General features: G+C 53.4%; 1 protein-coding gene across 1 annotated transcript; it reads left to right on the forward strand.

The window, feature by feature from the left end:
- The first annotated feature begins 18619 nt into the window (after positions 1 to 18619).
- On the forward strand, positions 18620 to 21447 carry LOC117192049. The gene is made up of 3 exons (XM_033396765.1): positions 18620 to 18644; positions 19862 to 19935; positions 19999 to 21447. Exons 2-3 carry the CDS (start codon positions 19902 to 19904, stop codon positions 21156 to 21158), a joined length of 1194 nt encoding a protein of 397 aa, XP_033252656.1. The 5' UTR covers positions 18620 to 18644; positions 19862 to 19901; the 3' UTR covers positions 21159 to 21447.
- Positions 21448 to 22592: the final 1145 nt, after the last annotated feature.

A 22592-nucleotide genomic window follows, 5' to 3' on the forward strand; every position in this document is an offset into this window, starting at 1 on the left:
CGAGGATGATGTGGGGATCGGGTTGGTTTCCCGGATCGCCCGCTTGGTCAACTGCAAGTACGCTCGTCCGCATTGTATTATGGCCTGGACGCCGCAAAGGAAATCGAGCCCCAGTATGATGTCGTCCACTACCATGGGTAGGACTAATAGAATCACCCGCGTTTCCTGTTGATCCAGACGTACCTTGACCGAAACTGCTTGCGTCACCTCCTTTGCAGTACCGTCCGCCAGGCGGACGATAGTCCTTATATTCCGTGCGTTCCCTCCGGTACTTACTTCATGAGCGATGCGTTGACTGACGAACGACCGCGTTGCTCCCGTGTCGAGGGTAGCTGTGAGCGGTACTCCTTCGATGGTTACTAGCGCGGCGATCCTGCCTCCTTCCAAACTTAAGGGATGAGTTACTCCTGGGGGCCCTGGAGGTATTTCTCCGATCGGTTCCCTGACGAGCGGAAACTCGGCCCGTTTCCCGACTCGAATAGCCTACAGCAGTCGATCGTCCGGATGCCGCGGCGGCCACACTCCCAACAGAATAGCACTCGCCGATTCCTGCATGAACTGCTGAAATGACCTTCCTCCCCGCAATTACGGCAGGCCCGGCGTGTGTTCACCGACCGGTCTCCATCCTGGGTCACTACGCGGCTTGCCGTCTCGGCGCTCCGGGAAGGCCCAGTGTCGTCTGGAGGAGCATGATGTGGGGTGGATAATCCGGGTCCTTGGTATGATGGCGTTCTGGCTTTCGTATTTGGGCGGTCGTTAGCTGGGTGGGTTTGTTCGCGGACCCGGGTTGGCTCGTACGCTACTATCAATTGGGTCAGTTCTCGCAACGTCTCGAACTCATGTCTACGGGTGAACAGTTGGTATTCCGGCAGAAGGTTCTCGCAGATCCTGTCCAGCTCCCTGTCTGGACTATACTAAGCTCGTTGCATCATGAGTCGGAGGTCGATCAAGTAGTCCTGAAAGGCTTCTCGGGGTCGTTGGCGACGGGAGCGGATCGTATCTTCCAAGCGCTGAAAATATCGCGGGGGTAGGAAGAACTCCAAGAACTCCTTCCGGAACTCGGTCCATGGCTTGCCCTGCATCTGGAACGTCCTAAACCATCCTTCTGCCTTGCCAGTTAGTAGCCCGGAGATGGCTCGCAGCAGTTGTGCTGGGCTTCCGCCATATGAGTCGACCCTTTCTTTCAACCGTTCGATGAAAGCCAGCGATCCGAGTGTCCGCCGAACTTCAGACCCCAATTGCGCAGCTTATCGGCCAGGGCGGCGAAGGAAATTTCTTCCCTTCCGGGTCGCGAAGTTCCGGCTTCCTCGGGGAAGCGGTGCTGGTGGTGATTGTCACCATGTCGCCGGTCAGTCGTGCTTTCAAGCCGGCCAGAGTCGCCGTGAGCTGCGCGCGGGAACTCGGGAATTATGATAGATAGAGGCTGCTCCGCACAGATCCCTTCCTTCCGCTCTCGCTGACTCGGTCCCGGCGACGGGGACGTGTTCCTCGGGCTTCACGGGCTGGGCGCGCTGTCGAAGACCATTCCCAGCTCTTTGATCCGTTTTTCGATCCCAGTCGGATGCTCACCGCGCGAGATAAAGGCCGAGATCCGGCTGCGCAGTTCGTCCACTGTCCCGGTTTCACCGAGGCCGAATTCGGCGGCGATGGCCTGCAATTCGTCCTTGCGCCGATACGAAATCCACTGTACCCCCATGTCGAAGCACGGTGGTCGAACTGGCACTTCGAGGTCTTTCGCGTTTCCGACGGTAGTATCACGTATTGACCCTGCGGTAGAATCTTTTCTTAGGTCACGCACTGAATACCGGAGTCCTTGGGGCTAGTCACGGAAGCACGGCGTATGCACGGTTAACACGGTTGTCCAGTGGAGGCATCCTTGGCGTCCTTGCTGCTTGGGGTCCTGGTCGATAGTCCTTGCTATCGTTGTCCTTGGAATTGTCTTTGTGGTCCTGGTCGTGCTGGGTTCGTTGATTTAAGCGTTGGATCTCGTCCCGTGTTGATGGCTGAACGCTGACTGATCACTTTGAAGGCCGGGCGTTTACTCTCCGCTATCGTTTTGTAGGCCGAGCCTTGAATTATCGCGCTGAAGACCGGGCGTTGACTGCTCGCGCTGAGGGCCGAGCATTGACTATTCTCGCTGAGGGCCGGGCGTTGACTATCCTCTTCTGGGTCTGAGTACGAAATATATAGCCGGGCTGGTTGATCTTCGGGAGGATTCCGGCCTCTACCGCTCACGACTCGCTGCTCGCTCGTGTCGCTCTCTCTCTAGCGATTTCTGCCCAGCTTCGGCTCGGTTCTCTTTCTCTGCCGCCTCGCCGCGGCGCTCTCCTCCTCATGTGGGCGCAGCGACCACGTTCTGACGCTATTGCTAGGGAGGTTAGGGAAGCCAGCCTCGGCTGTACGTGAATAATGGGCGACCTCACGTGCGGTTTTTTTTACAGAGATATACAGCTATTCTTGTCCTAATGATTCCGACTGGCCGTTCTTGCGCATGGTACAGTCCCGATTCGCCCTGCTACTCGTTTTTTTTTTTTTTTTTTTTTTGATCGACTGTTCCACTTAACGCCCCGAAACATAACGGAATCCCGGAGTCCCTGCTCGGGCGCCATCTGTAAGGAAGCGATCCTGGGCTGGGGTACATATCTCAGTCTACTCCAGGGTCGAAATTACAGTAATATTTATAATTTGCCGGGACTCCGTATTTCGGACCTATGATGGGGGACGGGGCAGCAGTCCCGCGGACGGGAGCGATCGTAGCGTGTGACAGGACCGTGGGTTCACCGAGAGCACTCCGGTTATCGCCGAATAGCGCCTTCAGGACCCCACCGACAGGTGTCGCCGAGAGTACCCAGGCTATCGCCCGACAGTACTTAAGGGACCCTGCCGGCCTGAGAGTTGCTATGAAGCGGAAAGGGGGACTATGCTATGCGGAAATACCGGCAAGTATCGCCGAGAGTGCCTAGGCTATCGCCGGACGGCACTTACGGGACCCTGTCGGCCCAAGAATTACTACGACGCGGAAAGGGGAACTTTGCTATGCGGGGATACCGACAAGTATCGCCGAGAGTACCTAGGCTATCGCCGGACGGTACTTACGGGACCCTGTCGGCCTAAGAATCACTACGACGCGTAAAGGGGGACTTTGCTATGCGGAAATACCGACAAGTATCGCCGAGAGTACCTATGCTATCGCCGGACGGTACTTACGGGACCCTGTCGGCCTAAGAATTACTACGACGCGGAAAGGGGAACTTTGCTATGTGGAAATACCGGCAAGTATCGCCGAGAGTACCTAGGCTATCGCCGGACGGTACTTACGGGACCCTGTCGGCCTAAGAATTACTACGACGCGGAAAGAGGAACTTTGCTATGCGGGAATACCGACAAGTATCGCCGAGAGTACCTAAGCTTTCGCCGGACGGTACTAACGGGACCCTGTCGGCCTAAGAATTACTACGAGGGTCAGGGATATCGACGAGCATCACCGAGGGTGCCTAGGCAATCGCCGGATAGCACTTACGGGACACTGTCGAACTAAGAATTACCACGGGGGGTCAGGGATATCGACAAGCATCGCCGAGGGTGCCTAGGCACTCGCCGGATAGCATTTACGGGACGCTGTCGAACTAAGAATTACTACGAGGGTCGGGGGTACCGGCAAGCATCGCCGAGAGTGCCTAGGCAATCGCCGGATAGCACTTACGGGACACCGCCGAACTAAGAATTACTACGAGTACGAAAATACCGACGCGTATCGCCGAGAGCGCTTAGGCAATCGCCGGATAGCACTCACGGGACACTATCGGGCTGAACATTACTGCGAAAATCTTTATCATACAGCGCAGGTATCGCCGAGAGGGCTTTGGCAATCGCCGGACAGCCCTTTCGGGACCCAGGGAACTACGGGGATCAGGCAAGACACCAACAGGAGTCACCGGGGGGCGCTTAGACGATCGTCGGATAGCGGCCTCGGGACCCTGCGGGGTCACAAACTACTGGAGGGAATCATGCGGAGGGAACAACGACAGGTATCACCGAGAACGCCTAGGCAATCGCCGGACAGCGGCCTCAGGATCCTGTCGGGCTACGAACTACTGGATGGAATCACACAGACTCGGGCAAGAGGCGGGAGGAAAGGCAGAGAAGATGAAGCCCCGGGCCTCCAGGTTCCCTAGTGTATAGATTGTTGGAGGTCGTGCTATGTTTCTGTTATATTCGTTACATTTTACTTTATTCTTTCTTGGTTCCCTACCTATCGCACCGCTCAGCAGCCCGTATACACGTCTAGAGACTAGCTTACCCCTGAACTCCCACGCTTGTACTCGTCGAAAGCCTCCTCTTCCCCGTGGGTGCAGCGTAGATGCAGGATCTCCTCTCCATAAGTGTAGTATCGATGCAGGGTCTTCTCCCCGTAAGCGCAGCGTCGATGCCGGATCTTCCCCGTGACACTGATAGCGTTGGCGTGGATCCGGGCCGCCACGTGTTTTTATTTTTTCCAAGCCACTCGAATTTTTCCACGAACACGTCCGACTCCTACGACTGCTCCCAATCGAGCTTTTCTTATCCACGTTTTTCTTCTCCAGCCTCAGAACTCTCCCGATCCAGCGCTGGCGCCGTCGTTCGGCGTCTACGCTGCGCCGGTGACTTTTATCTCTCTTTTTCGCTGCTGGCGCGTCGTTACTTCGCTTTAGTTTTCCGCGTTTCTGCTGTGGGCTTACTGTTTCGGCGCTTCGTTGCTGCGTCGACGCTGGCGGCTTATCTTTTAGGCACTTCTCGTCTTCGGCCGTCGCTCAATTGATGCTGTTGGCTACCGTTTCGGCTCTTGGTGTATTCCTCTCTCTCTTTGGCTTCCGCTGCGTTGTTGTTGTTGGGTTTTGTTTCTTGGTGTATTCCTCCCCGTTTCTGTGTCGGTGCCGTTAGGTTTCGGTTCTTGGTGTATTCCTCCCCGTTGCTGTGTCGGTGCCGTTGGATTTCGATTTTTGGTGTATTCCTCTCCCTCTTTGGCTGCTACTGCGTCGTTGTCGTTGGGTTTCTGTTTTCTTGGTGTATTCCTCCCCTTTAAAGAAGATAATAAGCTACGTGGGGCTTAGAGACCCCTCGGGCCATATAATATATAAAATTAATACCATGTAGCCTTCGTGGCCTTCCCCTTCCCCCTTAACCTAAAACTGAAAAGTCAATGCTTAAACCTAGAAAACGAAGAAAAGTCAAAATCGTAATTAAAAATTCCGGGTCCCTCCAGTGGGAAAATGCCGGTGAGCTGATGGGCGGAAAAATGTGGGTGGAGCGTACGCTCCCTCACAGCAGCTTGTAATTATGCTTGCCACAAGTTGTTGCCAAAAGTTGTAATCTAGATTTCATAGTCAAAGGGCAGCAACAACATCAAATTCAATTGAACTGTTGAGTCAGCAAACGTCAAGAGATGGAGATGGAGGATTGCTGGCAGCATGGCTTTAAGCCCAAGCCGTGGCCCAAGCCCAGGCATACATCAAAGGCAGCTGAAGGAGTTCAGGCATTGGTTTAGGCATTCCCTTCCCGATACGAGTAATCGTGCGGCAGACACAGAGTCAGAGGGAGACGGAGAAGCACACAGCTTCTTGGCATATGCAAAAGGGATATGTATATTAAATATTTAAGCCCCTTGTCGAACCAGCAAATCCAGTAAGGAGAAAATCGACTTATTCAATACACTCGCAAAATCAACTTGCTAAAAAAAAGGGAGAGGAAAACAGTATGGGGGCAAGATGCGAATGGAAATGTGCAAATCCCCAATGCAGCATCAGCAGCTGCAGAGCACATAGCAGTTGCCCCACAGGCTGCCCCAGCACAGATCCCGCCTCTGCCCCCTATAGCTGACCCCCCGAGCACCACACACTGCAATCGCTTGGCATTTACATTTAAGCTGATAAGCAAAAGTGCCTTCGCCCTCCCCCTCACACACACCTGAGCGTTAAGTCGCCGTGAATCCTGCCCCCCATACGCGCCACACACACATTGGGGCGAAAGAATTGTTTGTTCAGAATGTCGCAAGTTTATGAAATCGCGTGAGCTGGCAGCAAGGAATTTACATTTGACGCACGCACTTTACATTATTAATGCCTCCAACCGAAGGCGACAGAGGCCCAAGAAAAAGGCACCAATATCAAGGTCACGGTCAATCGAACGGACTATTGTTTTTACCTGCTGTAACGAACCTTAGGAAGGTTCGTCACAGCGCGCTACATCGCGGGATCGTCACCGCCTCATTTTTCCCCTTTTTATATCTCCAGTTTCCCTTAAATATATCGTTACTTAGCCTTAAGAACAGAGAATGCATACGATAAATGTACCACCAATAAAGAAACTCATTCCCAATATCGTTTCGCCTACCGTTTCACGACAGCCAATCCCACATTCTCGTACCAACACATTACCCCCACCTCTAACGAAAAGCTCCCGAAGCACTGACAATTAGCCGGTAAGAACGCCCCCCACACCAACACATTGCCCAGCGTTTAGCCATAAGCTCCCGAGACTCGAACCGTTAGCCGGTGACAACTCCCCACCGGGCCAACACATTACCCCCACCTCTAAACTTAAGCTCCCGAAGCACAGACTAGCCGATAAGAACCCCCGCCCCTTCCCTTCGCGGCTTCGGGACGCACCGCGAAGCGGCAGCCAATCCGAAGCCGACGAAGACGAAGACACGTAGATACTGATAAGTTAGAGATCGGCGGCAGCGAAGTTTTCTCGAGCGCGCAAGCGCCGAGCAGACTTCACTTACGCGGAGACCCAGCGAAGTTTTCCCGAGCGCGCAAGTGCCGAGCAGACTTCACTTACGCGGAGACCCGGGTCGAGAATAGACGTTGTCCCGCGTGACAACTAAGATACAAGTTAAGAATCCTTCCGGGAACGTGACGAAACAACAACAAAAATATTCAATGTAACAAATTACCTGTATAACCAGCAAGCTAATAAATCATTATTGTAACGAGAACCAACCCCGTGTAAGTCATTTTTGGGGATCCAAACCCCTCCCCGGTCACCAACAACTACTCGCCAGCGAGCCACACTCACCTCCACTGACCCCGATCAATCCTCGAAACCCCCCCCCCCCCCCCCCCCTCACGCAGGTGTGACACGCCCTGCGCCCCTCTCTCGACCCCCACAGGTGCGACTCGCCCTGTGACCCCTCTTTCCCGACCCACGCAGGTGTGACTCGCCCTGCGTCCGCCTCTCTCTCGACCCACACGGGTGTGCCTCGCTCCGCGCCTTTCTTCTCGACCCTCACGTCCGCCCAGTAAGACGAGCCGACCCCCCTTTCGGAGTTCCTGCTAACTACAAATTTCTTGTAGGAAGACCCCTGGACAGTACTGAGCTTACCTCAGCCTGGAAGAGGAGACATTACAAGTGGCGCCCGAGCAGGGACCTGAAGGAAACTCTAACGAGGGGTTCGTGGATTAAAAACCCACGGCAGTCAGGAGTGCAAGAGACAGACCAAAACAAAAAAGGGGAAAGATAACCCCCGCGTGTACGCCTACGTGCGTACGCGGCCGATCGCTCGACCGCAGAAAAAAACCCACCCCACTACCGCGGCGCGTAACCGTGCTCAAATCCCCACAATTCTAACGGTGAGGATCGCGAACGAGTCTACGTACGTGTACTAAGTGACAGTGAAAAGAAAAGGGAACACAGTACCTCAAGATCCCGGACGCTCAACCAGTCCGTAGGAACAGCGACGCAACGACCAAGAGAAGCATGGAGCCCTATACGGGGGAACAATCAGGTGAATACGACGGGGACGAATTGACCGTTAATCCGGGGGTCAGCACCGGCTGGATCCACAAACGCCGCCGGGAAGAACTGGAAGCCTTCGCGGAAGACTTCGGGTTCGACCGCGAAGGGACAGTTGAGGACCTACGGAAAAGGTTCGCCACGCTGGTCGAAGGACCCCTCGAACAAGAGGCCTGGATTCGACTGGCCACCGAACCACCGGGACGCGCAAAGTCGCCGCAACCCTCTACTTCCGGGCAGGCGGAGAGACGGAAGGCAGACCCCAAAAGCGGTCTGCAGATCCCTGGGGCCCCCGAAGGCAGACCAACCGGCCCGCCCATCTTGGTGACCGCAGCCGCCCCCCAAGACCCCCGTCCCCAGAGGTCCGCCCCTCTCCCATGAGGAGGCTCCTCCCTGAAAGCGATAGACCCCGGGGAGGTAACGACGCGTTGGAAGCCCATCGATACAGTCAAGCTGCCCAGATGGCGGAACGGATTAGGAGGTGGGGGATCCAATTCGACGGACAGGATGATCCGTTGTCTTTCATCGAGCTGTTGGAAGAGCGCGCGCTTTCGGACGGGATAGACACCAACCACTTGCCTCGAGCTATGTCGGAAATCCTTATCGACCGAGCCAACCGCTAGTTCCGCACCAGCAGGCTGCAAGGCGCCTCGTGGGCCAACTTCCGGCAAGAATTTTTGGCCTTTTTGCTCCCGCCGCGGTATTTCGAACAGTTAGAGGATCAGATCCGAGCCCGCAAGCAAGCGACGGGCGAGTCATTCAAGGACTTCATAATCGAGCTCAGGTTGCTCATGCACCACGCCGGGTACGATGATGCCCAAGAGCTCAACAGGATTTATGATAATAGTCTGCCGGCATATCAACTGTACGTGCGAAGACACGAACTGCGAAGTTTGGCCCAACTAACGATGTTGGCTACGGAGTTCGAATCCATCCAAGAGCGGAATAACCCCACTGCTCCCACTGCCCCTCGGCCCGGCCCAAGATACACTAGACCGACGACGCACCAGACGCAAAACGAGGTCGAAGCAAACCGGACCTCCTTTCGGAAGCCCCAATGGGACACGGCAGGACCGGCAAGGAGACCATCGTCAAACCGACCCGACACTCCAGCGCCGGAAGTCGCTCACCGCATGGTCACCACCCCCATCGCCAACCCACGCCGCTGCGGCGAAGCCGGCCATGCCTCCCACAATTGCACCAACCCCTCTATCCTGTTCTGTTGGGAATGCGGTAAGCGAGGCGTAAGGACCATCGATTGCTGCCGCCAAAACTCGTCGGGAAACGACCAGCGTCCCCGACTGGCACGGGAACAGCCGGGAACGACGCCTCCCCAAACCCAGAACTAAGCCACCCACTACAGATACAGGACGGCCGGATAGTGGCGAGGGTGACGATAGGAGGACGGGCCACAGAGGCCACTGTGGATACCGGGGCGTCCCGGAGTTTCGTAAGCGCCAACCTCGCCCGGCAGCTCGGCAACGACGCCGGCCTCAGGGAAGCGTGCGTCCAGATCCGCCTGGCAGACGGGTCGGTACGCGAAATAACGCAAATTCTGTTGGCGTTCGTTAAACTGGACAAGCGCGAGGTACAGATACCGCTCCTAGTGTTACCAAACATGCTAGAGCAGGTCATCGTGGGGATGGACTTCCTCTGCGCCATCGAAACAACGATACAGTGTGGCACCACCCTCCTCCAACTCCGCGACAGTCGCATCACGACAAATACACCGGTAGTTACCGCCAGCCAGGTGCACACCCCGGAACACGCGCCTACGAAACCCAAGGCGACGAACGACACGCAACGCAAACAAGGAATCAGGAACACGAAGCCCAGGACCCCGACGCCCTGACACCAGGTCATCCAACCAGGGCAAAATCTCGGGTAAGGCAACAAGGGACGCGAACAGACCCACCAGGACCCCCGGTCCAACGTCCTCGACGAGTGGTGGAGAGCCCGGAGCAACGATCGAACCCCCACGGCGGCGACGATCGTCCAGCGGCCCAGCGCCGAATACAACGACCACGTTAGCCGCCCCGGCGAGCGAGCGCGGTAACGCAGCCCTTTCGATAACGGAAACTCCCACATCCGAAATCGTCCTTACTGCCCGAAGTTTTCCCAGCCGAGAACCGGGAATAGGAGCAACAGCCACTCGAGACACCGACCGGGGCCCCGACGCGCCCGTGGCCGGAGATCAACTCATCAGCACCAACGCCACGGGGCGCTGCCGGAGCCACCCTCCCCTGCTCTAGCAGGCACTAGAGCGGAAATCTGCGTCACCCGAACGAGCCACTGGTCTAGTACTAGCGGCATCATCGAGACCCGCATGTTCGTTCATCACGCCGAATACGACACGACCCATGTATTCAGCCGGAGTCCCGAAAATGCCCTGCCTACACCCGAAACTACCCCGGTGGTCGCTAATATAAGGGAGTACCCTCGTGGGATCGAACCGCCAAGCGCGTTCGACATGACCATACTCCCCGAGGGCCGAGACCAGACCCCCGCTGCCGGAACCAGCCGGCTAAGCGAAGAGGAGCCAGAAGGAGTCCCCGACCCCTGGCCTCCCGACGTGGCGCCGCAAATCCAGGAATTCCTGGACGAAGAGCTGCCGAAGCTCGCAGGCCTCCGAGGGACCACGGACCTCACGGAGCACACGATAGTTATGAGGGACCAGCGTCCCATAAAGCAACGGTACTACCCAAAGAACCCGGCTATGCGTCGGATCATCGACGAGCAGGTCGACCAGCTGATAGCAGAAGGCCTGATCGAGCCCTCGCGAAGTCCCCACAGCGCCCCCATTGTCCTCGTCCGCAAAAAGGACGGGAGGTGGCGCATGTGTGTGGACTATCGACAACTAAACGAACATTCGATCCCGGACGCATACCCGTTGCCGAGGATCAACTATATACTGGAAAGACTCCGAAACGCGCGGTTCATCACCACGCTGGATCTGAAGAATGGATACTGGCAGATACCGATGGCCCATGACAGTAAGGAGGCCACGGCGTTCACGGTGCCCGGAAGAGGCCTCTATCAGTGGAAGGTAATGCCTTTCGGGTTACATTCCGCGGGAGCCACGTTCCAGCGTACCCTCGACACGGTCATCGGCGCAGACATGGAACCCTTCGCTTTCGCGTATCTGGGCGACATCGTCATCGTCGGCAAAGATTTCGCGGAACATTTGCGCAACGTCAAGAGAGTCTTCTCGTGACTGCGCCGGGCCAATCTGCGGATCAACGCAGACAAATGCGTTTTTTTCCAGCGAGGAAGGCATTCATACCGACCCTGACAAGATAGCGGCCGTCAAAGACCTGAGACCGCCCACTAACCTGAAGGAATTGCGACAATGCATAGGCATGGCGGGCTGGTATCGTCGATTCGTCCCCAATTTCGCCACCATAGTGCAACCGATGTCATTGCTACTAAAGAAGGGGAGAGCATGGGCATGGGGAGAGGAACAACAGGACTCCTTCGACGAACTCAAAGTGCGACTCACCACCGCCCCGGTGCTCGCCTGCCCGGACTTCAACGTCAAATTCTCCCTGCAGACCGCCGCGAGCAACGTGGGTGTGGGCGCGGTCCTCACCCAAGAGATCGAAGGGAAGGAAGGAGGGAAGGAGATCGCCTACGTCAGCCGGGGCCTTAACAAGGCAGAGGAAAATTATTCGGCCACCGACAAGGAATGCCTGGCCGTCATATGGGCAATCCGGGAATTGCGCTGTTACTTGGAAGGATACCGGTTCGACGTGGTGACCGACCATCTCGCGCTGAAATGGCTAAACACCCTTGAGAGCCCTTACGGGAGAGTGGCGAGATGGGCGCTGGAGCTGCAGCAGTACCAATACGACGTACATTATCGGGCCGGCAACCAGAACGTGGTCGCCAACGCGCTCTCTAGGCAACCTTTGGAATCCCTTTCACGCGTCGAAGAAGAGGGCACGACCTGCCCGTGGCTCAGAAGAAGGATCCAACAAGTTCACGACGAGCCCCAAAAATACCCGGACTACACGTACGAAAACGGGCAGCTTTACCGAAACCTGGGGCACGGAGCCGACGATGACGACCACGTGCCGTGGAAGCTCTGTGTGCCCAAGGACTGCCGAGCGAGAGTCCTCCGCGAGTGCCACGACCAACCGACGGCAGGCCACCTCGGCGTACGAAAAACTATCACGAGGATATCCCAGAGGTATTATTGGCCGGGATTTTATCGCGACGTGAGGCGATATATCCGCGGTTGCGTGAGCTGCCAGATGTTCAAGGCTACCCAACGCAAGCCAGTGGGCAGGATGCTCACTCGCAAGGCCGAGGAACCCTTCGCCACCCTGTGCGCCGACTTCGTCGGACCGTTACCCCGATCCAAACGGGGGAACGCCATTCTGCTAGTTTTCTTTGACACCTTCTCCAAATAGGTCGAACTGGTGCCCCTTAAGAAGGCAACGACGGCTAGCCTCGAACGAGCTTTCAGGGAACGCATACTGAGTAGCTTAGGTGTTCCGAAGCTGTTTGTCTGTGACAACGGCACCCAGTTCACCAGTCGGTCGTTCAAGACCTTCCTGCACACCGCCGGCGTGGAACTCCAACACACCGCGCCCTATTGTCCGCAAGAGAACCCGACGGAAAGGGCAAACCGGACCGTGAAGACGATGATCGCCCAATTCGTGGACGATCACCAAAACGCGTGGGACGAACTCTTGCCAGAAATGACGCTGGCGATCAACTGCACCACACTACGAACGTGACTTCATACGAAGATTACGTCGCCGAAACGGAACAAGCCGCGGAGCTATTTAGCCTAGACCGGATGGCGCAAGTGATAGCAGCCGACCTGGACCACATCAAGAACCTGGTGGCCACGCTAAGGGTCCACCATCGGGGAACAAGGAGTATAAACCTGCTCGGAACAGCATTGAAGGTAGTGGCCGGAACGCCCGACTTCGACGACTGGGAGCAGGTCAAATTCCAACAAAAGCAGCTGGCGGAGTCCAGCCGTGGCCAAAACGAAATCAACTCCAGGATTCAAACCCGGATCAACGAGTTGACCCGCCTCGTGAACCACATCGCCAAGGAGGCTGAAGGAATTGGGCGAGCAACACCTCGCTAACATCAGCCTAGTGGAGCTGCTAGAAGTGTTAAACATTAGCGTCTTCCAGAGCGCAGACCTACTCCACTTTCTCATCAAGTTTCCCCAACCGAAGCTGGTCTGTAGGAAAATGCTTATTTTCCCGGTCCAACATCAGAACAAGATACTGGATTTCAGCGAGGGAGACATCGTGGCAGAATGCGGGCCCCAAACCCTCAGCATCGGGGATTGCGAAGCCACCATCGGCGCCACGTTTTGCAGAGAACGCGAGGGGATCACCGTCGCGCACTGCGCGACTTCGCCCGGTCACTTGGATCCGATCGTCGTGGTGGACCACGGCACCATCATCGTCAACGACGCAAGGTTCACCGTTGTAGATGAGGCGGGGACCACCCAAGCAATCTCGGGATCGTACCTGGTTACGTATTCCCACCGGGTCTCATTTAACGGGACCTGGTACGTGAATCACCTCGGCGACTCCAAAAGAAAGGCGGTGGTACCGGCGATGACTCGAATAAACGTAACGGCACACAAGGAAAAGCTAAGCTTGCCGTTCCTACGGGAGTTAAGCCTACAAAATTCAAACTACATCGACGACCTGAACGAGACGGTGACGATAAGGAGCGCCGCCTCCTATTTGTTCACCCTCGTCGTCGCCACCCCTCTCTGCGCCATCATCTGGGTGCTATATCGCCGCCTCAAATCCCAAGGCCTTCGGAACGAACAACCAGCACGAGACGTGGAGGCCGCCCCCCGTAACCCCCGGCCAATGACGAACCGGCCAGAACAACAGAGACGGCGCACGGTACTGTCGCCCCCGGCAGAGCCCCGCGGCGATACATGCCCAGAGGCCGGCCGAGCCCAGCGATAAGAGCTGGCCCTACACCCGGCCCATCGGCGCCCGAAATCCGATCGGAGCCCGCGTGCGACGCATAGCTGCGCTGCCCGTAAAAAACGGAAGTTACAAAGGGAAAAGACAACAAAAATGAAAAACCAAAAAAAAAATAAAATAAAATAAAGAAAGAACGAAAAAAAATATATAAATGTCAATTCGGCAGATTCATGCATTACACTCATTACACACATTCATAAACCCATGCCCCAAACGTCCATAATCGTCCCACGGATCCATTTACCATAGCTTAGATTACAGAATTGCAAGCCCGCTGACGCCGGCTCCCGTGAGTCGCTCTGTCAGCGGAGGGAAATGCATGACGCTAGAAATACGAGAAATAAGTCAGATTCCGAACGCCGAGCGAGCAAGGCGATTTTGATAAAACCCTACTATACAAGAACCAAAACAATGTTAGTTTTCGTCACGCCCCCTGGGAGGCCCTAGAATTAAGAAGATTAAAGTAGATTAAATAGAAAATAGAAACTCTCCCCTCCCCGAACTCTACGCACCCAAGAACCAGCCATGAACGCCACCGAGACACCCCAGCTAAGGCGCACCAGAGAGCCGCTGCATCAGCTGAGTCACCCGAAGTCGTAGACCTCACGGATTTCTCCGACGCCGAGGAACCGAAGTCCGCTGCCAAGGCGGACGATGAAGCCGCCCCGAAGCCAGGAGTAACCGAAGAACCCCACACCTCCGATGGGGACATGTACGCAGATATGGAGCTAGACGCCGACGAGGCAGGGGCAGCCGACCACGAGGGTCCCCGAGACAACCCCCCGCTGTTCTCCCGCCGACCATCCGGGTTCCGTCGAGAGAACCTGTGGTCGCCGCCGCCGTATAAACGACGAGCCGCGCCCTGCTCCCCGGAGCCAGGGTCACCGTCATTCGAAGATGCCGGTTCTAGCCAGCACAGCTTCCCGGAACCAGAGACGCCATCATACGCGCCGATGTTCGAACAGGAGTTTGAAGATGCCGGTTATCACCAGCGCCGCGATCCCCGAACCGGCCGTGGCATTTACCGCCCCGAGGGGGGGCTGGACCACACGGTCACGCCATGGTGGTTACGCGTCACGCGTAACCATCAGATGTCCGTAGACGTCTTTGTCCCTCCCGGCCGGAATGTCAACGCGTTCTTTAGGACATTCCGAGAAGCCGCGGAACCAATCGACTACCGCTCCGAACCGGCCGCCCCAGCCAGGGCAAGCCCCCCGCACGCCGAAGCGCGACCGCCAACGCCCGCATCGGATCCTCCCCGATGCCCCAATCCTCCAGAAGAGTCAGCGGCGACCACACCAACGCACGCCGAAGCGCCCCACGCGGAGGCAGCGCAAGGCCCTCCCACTGAATGGCCCACCGGGGCTACAGAAGAGGGAAACGCCGCTCCGGTTCGACAAGCGGAGCTGACCGAACCGGAGGAGCAGTGGGAAACGGGGCCGGACAGCGGGTACCCCACCATGACCCTACGGAGGGTAAAACAACCCGTTGCGGAGGAGACGGCGCCGACCCCCCAAACTGGGGAGTGGGAAGGACAAGACGAGTTGCTGGTGGACTGCGACTTGGATGAAATACTACGATTTCTTCAAGACGAATCTACGCGGGAGGGGCAAAGTCCAGCGGACTTCTCCCTGATCGAAGAGCTGAACCAGCCCACCCAGTGGGTAATCGCGCCGGCAGATTGGCAGGTGAACATCCCAGGCCGAGCCCTACCGGCGGGCCTCATCGAGGAGATACACCAGCGGCTGCTGGAAACGGAGAGGCTGTTTCCGAAGCTGGTCCTGGGATCAGTGCTACCGGGTCCACAAGCGATCCCGGGCCGCGCCTGTCTGCGTCGACCTCCTCCCGGAAGAAAGGGGGGGGGTGTAACGAACCTTAGGAATGTTCGTCACAGCGCGCTACATCGCGGGATCGTCACCGCCTTATTTTTCCCCTTTTATATCTCCAGTTTCCCTTAAATATATCGTTACTTAGCCTTAAGAACAGAAAATGCATACGATAAATGTACCACCAATAAAGAAACTCATTCCCAATATCGTTTCGCCTACCGTTTCACGACAGCCAATCCCACATTCTCGTACCAACACATTACCCCCACCTCTAACGAAAAGCTCCCGAAGCACTGACAATTAGCCGGTAAGAACGCCCCCCACACCAACACATTGCCCAGCGTTTAGCCATAAGCTCCCGAGACACGAACCGTTAGCCGGTGACAACTCCCCACCGGGCCAACACATTACCCCCACCTCTAAACTTAAGCTCCCGAAGCACAGACTAGCCGATAAGAACCCCCGCCCCTTCCCTTCGCGGCTTCGGGACGCACCGCGAAGCGGCAGCCAATCCGAAGCCGACGAAGACGAAGACACGTAGATACTGATAAGTTAGAGCTCGGCGGCAGCGAAGTTTTCCCGAGCGCGCAAGTGCCGAGCAGACTTCACTTACGCGGAGACCCGGGTCGAGAATAGACGTTGTCCCGCGTGACAACTAAGATACAAGTTAAGAATCCTTCCGGGAACGTGACGAAACATCAAAAAAAATATTCAATGTAACAAATTACCTGTATAACCAGCAAGCTAATAAATCATTATTGTAACGAGAACCAACCCCGTGTAAGTCATTTTTGGGGATCCAAACCCCTCCCCGGTCACCAACAACTACTCGCCAGCGAGCCACACTCACCTCCACTAACCCTCGATCAATCCTCGAAACCCCCCCCCTCACGCAGGTGTGACACGCCCTGCGCCCCTCTCTCGACCCTCACATGTGCGACTCGCCCTGTGACCCCTCTTTCCCGACCCACGCAGGTGTGACTCGCCCTGCGTCCGCCTCTCTCTCGACCCACGCGGGTGTGCCTCGCTCCGCGCCTTTCTTCTCGACCCTCACGTCCGCCCAGTAAGACGAGCCGACCCCCCTTTCGGAGTTCCTGCTAACTACAAATTTCTTGTAGGAAGACCCCTGGACAGGACTGAGCTTACATCAGCCTGTAAGAGGAGACATTACACTGCCATATCTCTTAAGCAGGAACTTATCCTACATATCTATGTGAAGAGTAGCCCTCATGGATGATGATTCTACAAACGCACAACAGATGTACCCGATTCGCATCCTAATTAGAAATAGCTCGAGGCATTTGCACGAATGCAACGTGCCATCATCTTCTAGCATATGAAGGTTGGCAGGTATGAAAATTAGAAAGACGGTACTATTGGGATACTATTAGTACGATTGTATTTTCGGGTGCGTTGGTGCGTGGGTGCGAGTTTTTGGAAAATTCTTCAGCCATTTCGCAAGTGTATCGCATTTCCGTTTTTGTGTTTGCCTCTTTACGCTTCGCTGAGAATTTCCACACATGACTACTCGCCTGTGAGCACTCGTATTTGTGCCCGTCGCTGTGTCTGTGTCTGTTTCTACTTGTGTGTGCGTTTGAATTTTGCACGATTGGAATTGCAATTGATTGGAAATTTATAATCTAAACTTTTTCCACTGTTTGCTTTTGTTTGCGGCTCACAAACCAAATTTTTTTGTTGCCTTTTTATACCCGATACTCAAAATGAGTATTGGGGTATATTAGATTTGTGGTAAAAGTGGATGTGTGTAACGTCCAGAAGGAATCGTTTCCGACCCCATAAAGTATATATATTCTTGATCAGCATCAATAGCCGAGTCGATTGAGCCCTGTCTGTCTGTGCGTCTGTCCGTCCGTCCGTCCGTCCGTCCGTCCGTCCCCTTCAGCGCCTAGTGCTCAAAGACTATAAGAGCTAGAGCAACGATGTTTTGGATGATATGTCACTGCTACAAAAATATTTCAAAACTTCGCCCCGCCCACTTCCGCCCCCACAAAGGACGAAAATCTGTGGCATCCACATTTTTAAAGATACGATAAAACCAAAAACGCAGAATCGGTGAGGATGACCATATCTTTTACAGTGCAAAATCTGAACCAGATCGAATAATGATTATAGCCAGAATCAAGAAAACAATTTCATTCTTTCTCGCTCTGTCTCTCTCTAACACACAGGTTTCATGGTCGGTTTTGTCAATTGCAAAATATGAGTTCAAGGATCTCAGAACCTATAAGAGCCAGAGCAACCAAATTTGGTATCCACACTCCTGTGATATCGGACCTTGACCGTTTCGTGTCCAAATTTCGCCACACCCCCTTCCGCCCCCGCAAAGGACGAAAATCTGGGGCATCCACAAATCTCAGAGACTATTAAGGCTAGAGTAACCAAATTTGTTATCCGCACTTCTGTTAGATCTCACTATAAGACGTATATCTCAGAATTTCGCCCCCCCTCCTTCCGCCCCCACAAAGGACAAAAATCTGTTTCATCCACAATATTGCAGATTCGAGAAAACTAAAAACGCAGAATCATAGTTAACGACCACATCTATCAGATTGCTGAACCTGGATCAGATCGGATCATTTTTGTAGCCAAAAGCAACAAATCAATTTGCAGTGGCTACGCAGCGCCCTACGTCACGCTCAGACTGATTTTCTGTCTCTCTCGCACGCACTCTTTGTCGTGTCGTTTAATATTAGCGGCGTCTGCCGGAGGAGAGTTATACTGACTTAGTATCGGGTATAACCGTAGAGTTGCGGTGTCCGCAGCAACTCACAACGTTCCCCCTCGTTTTTTTTTTTTTTTTTTGCTTTTTCTGCCATTTGCAGCACTTGAAAAGGTCCCCTTGCAGTGCCGTGTGTGCGTTCGCGTATGGATCAGAAAAGAAAAAAAGAATTCGAAAATCGGTATTTACGTTTTTCGACTCCCGGTAACCTTTTCCGGGCTCCCCAGCTGCCTGTCAAAACGCCGCTACGAGGCAGGAAGCAGTTCAAATCATTCCTATGTTCAACCTTGTGTCGAGCACATATCCCAGTCCCAAATAAAAACAAACGTGAGTTAACCAAACAAAAATTTAAAAATTGAAAAAATCTGTGATAGTTTTGAGGAATATTTTGTGAAAAAACTGTCCAAATTTTTGTTTTTATACCCGATACTCAAAATGAGTATTGGGGTATATTAGATTTGTGGTAAAAGTGGATGTGTGTAACGTCCAGAAGGAATCGTTTCCGACCCCATAAAGTATATATATTCTTGATCAGCATCAATAGCCGAGTCGATTGAGCCGTCTGTCTGTCCGTCTGTCCGTCCCCTTCAGCGCCTAGTGCTCAAAGACTAAGAGCTAGAGCAACGATGTTTTGTATCCAGACTTCTGTGATATGTCACTGCTACAAAAATATTTCAAAACTTCGCCCCGCCCACTTCCGCCCCCACAAAGGACGAAAATCTGTGGCATCCACATTTTTAAAGATACGATAAAACCAAAAACGCAGAATCGTAGAGGATGACTATATGTTTTAGAATGTAAGATCTCAACCAGATCGTATAATTATTATAGCCAGAATCAAGAAAACAATTTCATTCTTTCTCGCTGTCTCTCTCTAACACACATGTTTCATGGTCGGTTTTGCCAATTGCAAAATATGAGCTCAAGGATCTCAGAACCTATAAGAGCCAGAGCAACCAAATTTGGTATCCACACTCCTGTGATATCGGACCTTGACCGTTTCGTGTCCAAATTTCGCCACACCCCCTTCCGCCCCCGCAAAGAACGAAAATCTGGGGCATCCACAAATCTCAGAGACTATTAAGGCTAGAGTAACCAAATTTGGTATCCGCACTTCTGTTAGATCTCACTATAAAACGTATATCTCAGAATTTCGCCCCACCCCCTTCCGCCCCCACAAAGGACGAAAATCTGTTGCATCCACAATTTTGCACATTCGAGAAAACTAAAAACGCAGAATCATAGATAATGACCATATCTATCAGATTGCTGAATCTGGATCAGATCAGATCATTTTTATAGCCAATAGGAACAAATTAATTTGCAGTGGCTACGCAGCGACCGACGTCACGCTCAGACTGATTTTCTGTCTCTCTCGCACGCAATCTTTGTCGTGTCGTTTAATATTAGCAGCGTCTGCCGGAGGAGAGCCATACTGACTTAGTATCGGGTATAACCGTAGAGTTGCGGTGTCCGCAGCAACTCACAATGTTCCCCCTCGTTACTTTTAATTGAAGTTGGTTTTTCTTTTCTTTTATTTGCAGAGCTGCCTTCAATCAATAACAACCGACCTGATATTTGATAATGTCCAAGTTTAATGTCTTGGTGATCTTCTGGTGTAAGTATGGGGGTACCGCGGAAGTTGTTCAAGAGCGAAACTAATATTTTGGGGTGGGTGTAGGTGCCGTGATGCTGATGCAGCCTTGGATGGGGCAGGGCCTGCGCATCAAGCGCTCGCATGTCCAGCTGAATGTTACAGCTGTGGCATCCACTTCTGGACCGTTGATGGCAACTCAAGCGGGCAACGGCACAACTTCCGGAACCGCCAAAGCAATGGCAACAGTCGCTAGCACGGCTAATCCTCAAACTGTGGTTAAATCACCCACTCGGCAAGAGCCTGCCGTGGACAACGACAAGGCTGGCGCCATGGAAGACCCTACAATCACCACCACAACACACACATCCGCACCCAAAATCGAGGAGCCACTAGTGGGGCCATCGACTGGACTGGTAGACACTTTACTGCCCGAGCTGAATCGCCCCAAGCGCCGCATATTGCTGATGAATGACGCCCTAATGCCTCGTTCGGCTAACCCTCGCCCCAAATACCGCCACGCTGCGACTGTGCTTTCTCTAGGTACAGGACTGCTGCCGCCCTTTGCGTACTATAAGAAGGTGGTCTCACCGGAGGGCAATCTCGAGATTAAGGTCTTCGAGCTGGTGTCCCCCAACATGGTTACTGAGGACATGCAGCAGGAACTCGACTCTGAACCGGAAATGATGGACCAGGACTTGGCCGGAGTTCTCCCTTTGAACGCCTCCGAGAGCGAACCACACCGCGGCCACATTATGACCCCGTCCAAGTACTATGCGAAGTACGAGTCCTCGCCTGCTCTGCCGCTAATATTCGACGTGTTGCAACAACTGATGCAGCCCGACGCAACGTTGCAGACAGCCTTAAAGATGCACAACAGCCACATGAAATCACCTTTGTCTCAATTGCTCAACGGCGCCGTGGAGCTGTCGCTGCAGACCAATCGCGAAGCTATCGACCAAGAGGAGGATCCTTTGGAGCTCGAGAGTGATGACCAACTGGACAAACCCAAGACGGGCAAAGCCAACAAAATGGATAAGAAAAGCAAGAAGGACAACAAGAGCAAGCGTCTGGATGCCTCCAAGAAGGACGACCTCAAGACCAAGGAAGCTGCTGAAGTCGCACCCACCCGCAAGGAGGAAGAAATCGTTCTCACCTGCCCCGTCCACCACGATCATCATGCCAATCGCAACGGCGAAATAGTCGACGACGACGTGGTCATTGTCGACCAGTGTCATGTTGCATAGGTCGGTCTCTAGGTCGAGGTATAGCGGTAGGACATTAGGTTTATAGGTAGCAAAGATTTCGATTTACGCCTGGGGTGGAACTAAATTGTTAGGTTTTTCATTTTTTCCTTTAGTGTTTTTTTGGGGGTTTGTTTAGTTTAGGAATTTTGTCAGTGGCAAATTATTGAAATATTTTTGAAGATTATTTTCGGTTTTTTTGTATCAAAACTTTGAATGCCAACAAAGGTTATACGTGCGTAGAAAGGTAATAGAAAGAAAAAAATAAAAGCAACGTACGCATTCATTCAAATTGAAAGAACTGATTATGGGGAAGGATAATTATACAATTCATTCACTGGGATATACTTGGAAATATCCAAATGCAACAACAATCAGTAGATCCATATGAAGTGGCACGTGGTACGTGGAATCTTCGGAATTAGTTCTCCTCCAAGGCGTTTGCAAATGCTTGCAGCATACTTTCAGGCTGCTCCATGGAACTCAGGGTCGAGCGGGTAATAGAGCGAGAACTTGCATAATAAACCTCCAGGAATGCCATTATCATGGAGATTGTCAATTGTTACCTTCGAGCAAGTATCACACTTGACCAGCCCCTTTCCTGCTGGCCCGACTCTTCTATTTTTCCTTGAAGTTTCCCTTCGTTTTCATTAACAAAATCGATTTGCTTTTGGCCCCGTCTACCTTGAAATGTCCCAGAGGAGAGCGAGTGCTCTGGCGTTGGAGCTGGAGTTTGGGGCCACGTTGCCAAGGCGAAATTGATATGACGAGTGCGACAGTGCAGTCATATGAGGAAACAAATCTAAAAAACACGCACACACCCATGGATATTCGGAGTAATTGGATCCAATGATGTCGATGCTAAATGCTGCTAATTTCATATACAATAAAACTAATGTAAATTGCCACTTGACGTTCGCTGTGCGTGTCTCGTGTGTGTGTGTGCATGTGTCACAAACACATAGACATTAAATGGGGCACATAATGTGTTGAAAGTCGAAAGAGCATTGAAAGACAAACCAAACGACAGAGCGGGTGTCATGGGGGCTTGGCCAACAACATAAATACAAATTTGCTTCACAAATCTATGTATACAATCTGTGTATATAAACTGCATTAGATTCTCGTATGTGTGTGTGTGTGTGGCAAGTATAAAAGTGCAACACAGCATTCGGAAAATTGCGTAGCTGCTGCTTCTATCCCTGGGGTGTTAAGAGGAGTGTAAATGTGAATGTATGTGCCACTCTCTGGGGCAAGGGACCCTTCTCATTTCCTCTCCTCCGCCCCATGAGCAGCAGAACAGCAGGGGAACAGCACATATATATTTATTTAAAAGTGTAAATAATAAATGCTCGTGACAGCTATTGGGGCAGAGCACTTCCACTCTTTATGCCACGGGCCTGCCAGCATTGAAAGTGCATTAACTTTTGCCATTCT

This window comes from Drosophila miranda (assembly GCF_003369915.1).
Source record: "Drosophila miranda strain MSH22 chromosome Y unlocalized genomic scaffold, D.miranda_PacBio2.1 Contig_Y1_pilon, whole genome shotgun sequence".
Lineage (NCBI taxonomy): Eukaryota > Metazoa > Arthropoda > Insecta > Diptera > Drosophilidae > Drosophila > Drosophila miranda.